Below are 10731 nucleotides of genomic sequence, written 5' to 3' on the forward strand. Positions count from 1 at the left end.
GAAGGGTATTTAAGGCTTGCACGCGCGAGGCTGCGGAGATCCTGGGGGCAGCCGCGACTTCGGCCTCGCCGCTCGCTCTTGCTCCTTATTCCGTTTCCTCTGGCCTCTGCCCCTCGGTACCCTTTTGGCGCTGCGCTCCCGCCGCCGCGCTCAGCCGTTTTTGCCCGGCGCCGAGTCCAGGTGGGAGGCAGTTGGCGTGCGGAAAAACACCGGCTAGGCAGACCTAAGGCAAACTAGCAGACGCAACAGGTCCGCGTTGCGGGGCGAGGGGAGCGGCGGCCACCGCAGCCGTCTCTCACGGTCCCCGGCCCCTGGGCGGCCGCCCGCGGGGACCTCCGAAGTGCCCGTCCTCAGGGGGGTGTCAGCAGGACTATCCGAGTTGGGTTCCTTTCTGGTTTTTGCCTTGTGGCCACCAGTCCATAGACGGAGGGTGCTCTTCACCCCCAGGTAGGAGAGGAGAAGAAGGCGGAGGACGGTCCAGGACTGCTGGTCTCTGCACTGGGGAGAGCGGGGGTCCATCCGCGCGCGCCCCTCTCTCACTCCACCAACTAGTTGTACAGCCCACCGGACTGAACTTTGGAGGAATCGTCCTTTTTCTTTCCCTTTACGATTATTGGAAGTGGGAGAGGGTGGGAGGCAGCGGACCCCGCCACGATGCTGCCGAAGAAGCCTGCAGGAAAAGGAGGGGCCGGAGAGCCGGGCTCCGAGGACCCGAGCCCCGCCCGGCAGTCTTGTGCCCGCACCGTGCCCCCAGGCGCGGTCCTGGCGGCCCTCCTGTCAGTGGTGGCCGTGATGTCTTGTCTGTACCTGGGGGTGAAAACCAACGATCTGCAGGCGAGGATCGCCGCTCTCGAATCCGCCAAAGGGGACCCTTCCATCCGTCCGCTTCCCGATTGCCTGGATCAGCTCAAAGCAGTGGTGCAAGAGAAAGTGGAGCGACTTCTGGCTCAGGTGTGAAAAGCTGGGGTATTTTGCACGTGCATAACATCTCGCACAGGAGTGATTCTGTGTATACGACCAGCCTACCCTTGTTGTCCGCATACTTGGTGTGGCTGTGTGCACATATGCTAGGCGTCCATCCATGGTGGCATATGTTTGTACTGTATATGCACATCCTTTGATACCACCCTCTCTATGTGTCTCATCTTCCTTCACTCTTCTGGATATTTGCATGTTAAATCTATTTGGAGCTCTTAAGCGGGAAGGGTGACCAGAATGGCAGGGTGGCATTATAGCTTCTCTTAGTTTTCCAAAGTCTCATATGAATCTTTACCGATTTTGTGGAGAATATTCCTTGCAGAATAACATCTGTTCTGTTCTGTTATGTTCTTCAAGAGGGTTAGGACCAGAGGTGCTATTAATATCCAAATGGTAATCACTCTTGAAAGTAAAATAACCCTGAATGTGATTTAGAACCAGTTATTTCATACATTGAATGGTCTCCTATTAAATGTTTAAAAAGAAAAAAATAGCTTAATTTTTTTGGTAAAAGATGCAGTGCCAGAGGTGTTTATGAATGCAGAGCCATTGGACTTGAGAGTTTAAAGTAATCTGCAATATGTATCAAAATCAGGGGCAGCTTTAGACTGGAGTTAGGAGGTTTTCTGGAACTTGCTTTTCTAACAGAGAGGCTGTTTGGCAGTAGTTGCAGCGCAACATGATAAGCAGTTGACCTCCATGCATAAAGTATTGGCTGTTTTAAAACACATAACTTACCTAGAACTGCAACATGTTAATGCCAGGTTTTTGCATTGGCTGCATATGTATGAGCTGAGGTAGTGGGTGTTGGTAGTTGAACAATGGAGAAAGATGTTATACAAGGCCAGCAGTCTTTTTTTTAAAAATTAATTTATTATTATTTTTTTCTATTTTTTTCAGCAGTCTTGATATCATGTCAATGATCATTTTCTTTTTTTTTTAGGGCTTGGGTACTGTTACCTTTTGACTGAGTCCAAAGTACATATGTAAACTTTAGTTATGCAGGCTATCAAATGCTGGTGAATCAAGCATATGGACAGAGAATCCCTGAAGAACCCATTTCTCTCCAATGCTACTGATGACTCTTAATACCTCTTCTTTCCACCCCCTGCAGAAATCCTATGAACATATGGCTAAAATAAGAATCGCAAGAGAAGCACCTTCAGAATGCAACTGCCCAGCAGGTAAAATGGAACTTATTTAACAAGGTTGACTCCATAGCAGAGCATTTTAAAACAAAAGTCCTGTGTCTGTCAAGTCTACCTGTAATAATAGTAAAGAAAGAATGCAGACCCAACTCACTTTAATAAAATCAACATGTCTCAGTCAAAAGAATGGCAAATAAAGCCCCAAATATTATTTTAAGCAGCATACCAAGGTCTGTTATGGGAGAACAAAAGAGAGAGAGATAATCACCATGGAAAATATGGCAGATGATGTACAAATATGAAATTCTTAGATTCACAGATTGAAAAATATTGTTCAATTTTATTCAATTTTAATGCCTACTGTGAAAAGGACGGCAGAACACGTTAGATTCTGAATTCCCTGGTGGCAAATGGATTAGCACAGGTTTCCATTTGCTCCTTTTAACATATGATTATGTTAGTAAAGGACCTTAACTTTCTCTCCTGCTTTTATTCTTTTCTATCAAAAAGGGTTCTGCATTCTTTAGCTAAAGGAAATTTGTTCTTTACCTTGAGCTTCCCATTGCTAACTACTGCATTCTCAATGACATCTCAGAAAAGGCTCTTATATTTTTACCATTTTTTTCTCTTCAGCTTTAGGGAATTATATTAATGACAACATATTAGTAGAAGGATAGAGAAGAGATATTAATGAATGAAATCTCTAGGTAATCATTAAATCTTCCTCAGTAGACCTCTGAGGTTCGGGAGTCAGTTATCTGTAGACCTAACAATTTAGAAGCCCTTGGAGTATGTCTATTGGAAAACATCTAGTGGATTCAACTGATCAAAGCCATGGAAAACTGCCATCAGTAGAGATATTTATTTCAGATAAATCTTGTTAATGCATTTATGAACATTTACTTTCTTTTACCACCTCTTATGGAAAAGTGAGTCTCTTACATTTTCTGTAATGTCCAGGCATAAGATGCTTAGATACTTATACATGGAAAGCTTACTTCCTATATTTTTCATATTCTGAGTTTTTTTTCTCATGATAACTTGTTTTTCCTCACCATAACACAGCTAAATCAGGCACCATATTTAGAAATTTTAAATGTCAACTCCCAGTTGTACAGCATACAAGTTTTATTATTTATGTTCTGCTACTTTGCTGACCATAATGGAACTGTAGTTTTGGCAAATGAAGCCCTTTCAATTGAGAAGACATATACATTAGGTAACAGGGAAACATTAATGTTTGTTTTGACATTGTAGGTTTCATTCTTGCTTGCTTTAAATTGGAAAAGACCTCAGAAGTCAGAAATTCAAGGAAAACACTTTGTAGTGCAGGAATTAACTCACAAAACCTCATCAGCTTGGAGGGATTATTTAAATTCTCAAATCAGTTGGTATAGAACTTCACTGGTCATATACACTTAGAGCCCAGCATTTTTTTCTATTCAGTACTCTTGTTAGCTGTGTGACAAACAACTAGTGTTTAAGTAAGAGGATTCTTAGTGAACTGGGTAAAAAGTAGAGAAGTGACACCCACAGCACTGAGTTTTATTACTTGTGAACTTAACTGCTTTATTATGTTTGGTATAAACGAGCTGTTGAGGTCTAATATGTAATCTAGAAGAAATACATTATATTTAGGGTTTACCTTACATTATCTTGGAATATCATTTTGAATCATTTTTCTTCTTAACATATTAACTGAATAATAAACAGCGATTTCACCATAATAACAAATAAATAATAAATGGTGATTTCCTTGGCTGTTTTGTTGGCCCTCAGTAATGGCTGCTTTACTTTCTTGCACCACTAGAGCTCCACATTACATCAGTTTTCACCAGGTTGTTTGAGAGGTAAATATTTCAAGGTGCACATTTCACTACACAGAATCAAACAGGTTTCTTGTTGACGGATCACTATTATAGAAACACTTTAAGCTTGTGGAATAATTAGATATCATCAAAATAAAGGCATTATGTTGAAAGTAGTATTCTGGGGTAAAACTAGTGATTTTAAGTTATGGTCAGTGATTATTGTTTTAGGGAATGAATGGGGTAAAACTAGTGATTTTAAATTATGGTCAGTGATTATTGTTTTAGGGAATGAATGGGCTGGCCAAGAGGAAAAGGAAGGAGATACAGCACTTCCCACCTGGTTTGGCTCTAACCCTGGTTTGCAGTGACTAAGAGTTGTCACCCAGACATCTGTTTGTAGGGCAGAGTGAGACAAGTCTGTGACCTCAGCTCGCTCAGTTCCTGTGGACAGATGCCCACCCCTTGAAGTTGACACTCCTGTTGACTATCTCCGTCACAGAGCCAATGACTGATAGCAAAGGATTAATGCTGTGTTGTTTGTGTTCACTTTAATTGCTTTTGATAGAACTCAGTCCCAGGGAGGTTTATCCAGGTAGGCTATAAGGAAATCATAGAATTTATAGAGGTTTTTAAAATAGATATTTTTAAGCACAGGAAGGAGCATGTATGGGAGAGGGATGAGATAGAATATTACTGAGTAATTTCTAATTATACCAGTAGGGGAATCACTCTCATTTAATCTTCACAACGACCCCGAGAGTTAAATATTGGTGATCTCATTGTATAGATTAGGAAACTGGACTCAGAAGGTGACTAACTTACCATAGTAAAGACAATGTCAGGATTCATGGCCACATCTGATAGAATCAAAAGCTCAAAGTCGAGTGAGGGATGGAGAATGAGTATACGCTTTGGAGCTGAACAGTTTTGGATTAAAATCCTAGGTCTCCTATTAAATAACTGTGTGACGTTGGTCAAACTAATGAACTTTATTTTCCAGTTTCCTCATCTGCAAAAAAGTAACTAATAATAATACCTTCCTTGTAGGATAATAATTTAAACAGTTTGGCATATTGGTGTTTGGCTATTCAATACATAGTAGCAATTACTATTCTTTATACTGTATTATATGCTATTTAATTTTCATCTGGTCCATAGGGACACATGATAGAGGTGGGAAAACCAAGGTCTGGAGATATGTAACTTGCTGAAAACCCAATGGTAAATGACAGGTTTTGGACTAGAACATTATGCTTAATTAAACACATATATCTATAGGTTATTTATGCAGATAATCAGTCAAACAACTTAGTGTTGCAGTGCTACACCAAGATATTTATATTAGTCTACTAAATTATTTTTTTACCAAAATTACAGGAAAAACTTTTGACCTTGTAGGTAAACCAGGATTGAAGTAGATAAAACCTGGCCTTAAAAAAGTATGGGGATATTTTAAAATGTCTTTACAGTTTTGATACTAGGTGTTTACAAAAAGAAATACTTTAACTTTCTGACTCATTTTCACACTGTAATATTTTAAAAATATTTAAATTTTTAAATTATTATTAAAGTATAATTTATAATAATTACCCATTTTAAGTGTATAATTTAAATATTTAAAAAATAATTTTATGGAGTTGTGTAATCATCACCACAATCCAATTTTAGATCACCTTTGTCACCTCTGAAAATTCTCATTTACTTTTATATATATACTAGAGGCCCGATGCACAAAATTTGTGCACGGGGTTGGGGGACGGTCCCTTAGCCTGGCCTGTGCTCTCTCACAATCCAGGACCCTTTGGGGGATGTTTGCCTGCCAGCTTAGGCCCAATTCCCCCAGGAATGGGGCCTAACCTGGCAGTCAGACATCCCTCTCACAGTCCAGGGCTCTCGCAGTTTGGGACCCCTCACTCCTTACTGCCCGCCTGCAGCGGAGGCAGGACAGGCTCCCGCCACTGATGCTGTGCTCACCAGCCATGAGCCCGGCTTCTGGCTGAGCAGCACTCCCCCTGTGGGACAGCCGCTCAGCCAGAGGCCAAGCTTGCTGTTCCTTAGCGCTGCCTCAGAGGCAGGAAAGGCTCCTGCCACTGCTTCTGGCTGAGCAGTGCTCCCCCTGTGGGAATGCACTGACCACCAAGGGGCAGCTCCCCCATCGAACATCTGTCCCCTGGTGGTCAGTGCACGTCATAGCGACCGGTCATTCTGCCATTCAGTCAATTTGCATATTGTTGAGATTATTACAGATGTCCCTCTTTTTCTCCCCCCAGAGCTCCCCTCCTCCCAGTTCCCATCCCACCCCAGGCCCTCGCCACCTTATTGTCTGTGTCCATAGGTAATGCATACATGCATATAAGATACCATTTACTTTTTAAAAAAGAATAATTTTATTGATTTTTTACGGAGAGGAAGGGAGAGGGATAGAGAGTTAGAAACATCGATGAGAGAGAAACATCGATCACCTGCCTCCTGCACATCCCCCATTGGGAATGCGCCCGCAACCAAGATACATGCCCTTGACTGGAATCGAACCTGGGACCCTTCAGTCCGCAGGCTGACGCTCTATCCAGTGAGCCAAACCGGCTAGGGCTCCCATTTACTTTTTACATGTGCTCAGAAGCTCTATTTTAAAAATATTTGCATTAAAGAAACCCCAAAATAAAATTTAAGAAACCATATACATTGGAGCTCTGTTTAGCAGAATATTTGATTCAGCAGTAGCTGAACCATGGAAATTTGGCTGGTATCTGTGGCTTGGCCTTTGTAAAACTTGACCCTCATCTTTGAGAATAAATTGTTTGTTTTTGCTCTGGCTGTAGAATTCCATTTTGGGTTCTGTTCTTGCAGTCCTACAGAAGGTATGTATAAACCAGGCATATTTATGGGAGGGTTTCTATGATAAGGAACACAGGGAGCTAGGCAGCCAACCAAATGATGTTTAGAGCACAAAGGTTTCTGTGCCTTACTCATCAGTAGTGTTGCCTGCCCAGGGTATTAGGTATAAGAGCCTCTGTGGTGTAATGGACTGAGAATGTGAATGGGCAATCAAGAATACAGAATTCTAATCCTGGCTTTGTCATTAACATGTTATACAATCGGGGGCAAGTATTTTTAAGAATGACTTTTACAGACTTAGTTTTTATATCCTCTCAGTATGAGTGTTGGACTGGAATGGTTTTGAAAGGCATTTGTCAATTCTCCAAGCATAAAGAGACTTCTGTGTGCCAAATATCATGCTAGAGACTTGGAATCTGCCCTCATGGAGCTTACATTTCAATGAGGATGACAGACATTTATTTAAAGTTGACATGAATTTGCAGGTGTGACAGGTGCAACCAAGAAAAAAAACAGTGTGTTTGGAGCATGTGACCAAAATTTCTCCCATGTTGTAAATATTAAGGATTTTTAAAAAAATTTTCTCTGTGGAAAACCCCCGAGAAATTCACAGCAGGAGAAAAATCATAACATGAGAAATCTGGCTTCTGATTAGAGATAAAGCTGTAGCAATGAATAAAAAGATGATTGGCATAGCCTTTCCTGACTTTTGGCTTTCTAAGAATTTATGGTGAGATGAAGGTGCACAGACACTTGGTTGATCTACACTGATACCCAACTGAAACAAAAAAGTGACTTTAACATATAAAGGGTAGTGATAGATAAGATGGTAATTTATTCTTCTACGTTTCTTCTGAAAACAGTGAGATTTGGGTTGAATAAGAGTCAAAACTTTCTGCCCGGTGGGTACTGCACAGGACCTGGCCCTTTGACATTCACTAAAAAATGATGAAACGTAACACAGCTGGTCATCTGCTCGGAGAGTTTAGCTAGAGATAAAAAAGATATACCACATAACTTCTGAGGTTCCTACCCACCCTCCAAGCCTATGAAAATGATAACATACAAAATAAGAATATATGTAGGCAATTAAAGTCGCTCTGCTTTATAAATGTGAGTGATACATTTGGTGGCTGGCTTTGTGGCATCTTCTCAATTTGGGTGGAAATAAATGTTAACTGTAGCTTTAAGATTGTGCACCCTTTTCCATCGTATTACCTTGCTAACATAAATTACTCCTATAAAATTTGTATTTCCTACTAACATGGTTTTTCACCATGCTGTACATTTTTCCTAACCAGCGGCACACTGAGTGGGAAGAGTGTATCTAGTCAGGGCATAGTAATTTGTAGATTTTCAGTTATGTGAGGTAAAGAAAGTCAGAACTAGTTTTCAGAAAGAGAGCAAATTAAAATACTAAAAATGTTATTTAAACGAGAATAGTAGGCAATCCCCTCCTCTTGTAAGCCCAGATAATCCAGTGTGACATCAAAGTGCCTCAAAGCATTCATGTTATTTTCATCCTTATAAGCACAACAGTTTGGGTGTAACACTTAGTTGGTCCAGTAGTGACAGCTGGCAAAACGCCCTGTCACCCACAGGACCAGGGACAAATTGCCTCTTGAAGCAGTGTTCTTGTTTCCTAGCTTCTCTTCTGTTTCTCTTGTCTAAAAATTATTAAGAAGTAAATTCTTCAAATGTTCTTTTTCTCTTTCTTACCTTAGTAATTCTGTTTTTCCATGAGCTAGAATTTATTTAAGAGGAGGGCATAAGTTCTGCATAGGGGTTAATTCTTTCTAGCTCATTGGAAGAATGTATAGGTACAAGTAGCCTCTCCGGACCATTGTGCTTCCGATTGGCTTGGAACTGCAAAATCAACTGTGGTATTTGAAAAAACAGTATTTGAATGTCAGATACAGGTCTAGGAACGGAGGAGGAGGGCATCCTTTTATCAACAAGATTAGGTAAATGGCGGGCGTAAGGGGAAAACATGCCAGAATCAGGACTGTTTTACAGTCCAGGGGGGCATTTCCTGTTGCAGGGGAACCGTACTAGACATTCATCAAAATAACATCAATCTGTAATATCTTGTGTGGAAACCATCCAAAGCCCATTATGAAAAAGTGTTTTTATTCCATTCTCTCACTTGATAAACATTACTTGGTGGTTTGTTGGAGCTGAGAATTGAAAACCATGGATGAGTCAGCCTAGATTGCAGGCTGTAGCCACTGTGGGACTGCTGAACACAGAAGCTGCCCCGCCCTCCCTGGTTTGCCAACAGGGAGCAGTTCCATGCTGTGGTTTAATGCTCCATGATACTTAACACCTTTTTTCTTCTTTCCAATTTGTGTTAGAAATGGCTGTGGCATACCTACATACTGAATCCGTAGACATGCTTAGGTAACTGTTTCATTGGGATGTGTTCAGCAATAGTGCAATTAAAAATATTTCAAAATTGACTTTTACAAAGGAGGAAATGCTAAGAGTGGGAAGCAGAAGTGGAAATCACTTGCAAATTAAAATTGAGCACTTTTCATTGGCATCCTATATTCCTTCTAATGACTATTCTGCAAGTCATTTAAATAATAGGATTTCCTGAAGACATGTCATCAGATGGCAGGCACCTTCCCTTTGTGACCACAAGGAGGAGGAACTGAGCTGCATAGTGGGACTTCCTCTGTTCTTCCAGCTCCTTACCAATTAAAGTCCTAGCTATCTTCTGTCTCTTGACTTCTCTTTGCAATGGAAATGATTTGTAGAGATAACAAGTAATTTCTTCCATCTACACTTGAAGACTAGACTGTCCTATCTACCAGTTTTAAGATATTTAAAACAATGTAGTAATTTTTACATTTGTATTAGTCAAAAAGTTTAGTTATTTAGTTCACAGATATGAATTTGAAAATAGTAGTCCCACAGCTAGAATTAGTGAACTAAATGTAATTGAATTTACCAGTTGAGATTTTGTGCTTACGTTTTATAATTTCTCAGAATCAAGAATCATTTGTAGTCACTATCATGCTTTTGATATGATTTCATCTGGAGTCCCCATTTCAACCTCTGTTACCACACAATATGATAGTTGAAATATGTTCTTTATTTTTCTCATTGTGTTCTTTAGTCTGATTGTGTAGTCTGATTTGCCAGGAATTGCCTTATTAATTTGGATATTAATAATTGAGATTTTAGGAGCTTTGGGCTTCTGGATTATGTACACAAAGTTTTTAGTCTTATGTTTGAAATGTGGTCAGCACATATTTAAATACAATTTTCACATTTAGGCTAAGTGACTGAGTAAATTATATGAATTGTAGCCCATTCTAGTGTATGCATTATGGGAACATTGAGAGTAAGTCCATGTTTAACTAGAAGTAGCCTGGTCCTGACAGGGTAGAGCCTATCTTTCCTTTCTTTACCAAAGAGTTCACATGCAGGAGAGTAAAAGCAGGAGGAAAAATCACCCATGCCCCCTAATCTCTTGGAATCAAATATCTTTACCATCATACTTGGCAAGCCTGGCATTTTAGAGTTTCTCTTTTAATGTAAATCTGGATAATGGTCTGAGAGTCAGAGGAATTCTCCGTTATAGCTCTGCCTCCAGCAGTTTCTTTTGTTCTAGTAGCAGCCAGTGGGAGAGAAAAATATCATAGGAGTCTCTCCTTCAACTCTATTTACAGACAAAAATTGGTATTCTTATTTTTGATCCTTAAGACACTAGAATTAAATTTGCCTGGAAAATTGACACAATTCTTCCCCCAATATTCCTATATCTTAGGTCAATTCTGGCAGTTTTGAAAGGTAAGATATTTTTATTACCTTCTAGGAATTATGAAACTCCAATTTGTGTTTCAGGGGCTCCAGAACCCAGTCGGCATTTTTTAGATGTACACGATACGATCATAAGATAAAACATTTTCACAAACCACATACAAAACACAATCTTTTTTTTTGTATTTTTA

At 40.2% G+C, this 10731-nt stretch overlaps 1 protein-coding gene across 1 annotated transcript in view; it reads left to right on the forward strand.

Moving 5' to 3' along the window:
* The first annotated feature begins 6 nt into the window (after positions 1-6).
* COL25A1 (collagen, type XXV, alpha 1) overlaps positions 7-10731 on the forward strand; it is a 497755-nt gene continuing 487030 nt past the window's right edge. Inside the window, exons 1-2 of the mRNA XM_014544731.1 lie at positions 7-951; positions 2093-2162. Coding sequence (XP_014400217.1) covers positions 655-951; positions 2093-2162 — 367 coding nt within the window. The 5' untranslated portion in view covers positions 7-654. The remainder of the gene's footprint in view (positions 952-2092; positions 2163-10731) is intronic.

Source organism: Myotis brandtii, unplaced genomic scaffold (assembly GCF_000412655.1).
Source record: "Myotis brandtii unplaced genomic scaffold, ASM41265v1 scaffold38, whole genome shotgun sequence".
NCBI lineage: Eukaryota > Metazoa > Chordata > Mammalia > Chiroptera > Vespertilionidae > Myotis > Myotis brandtii.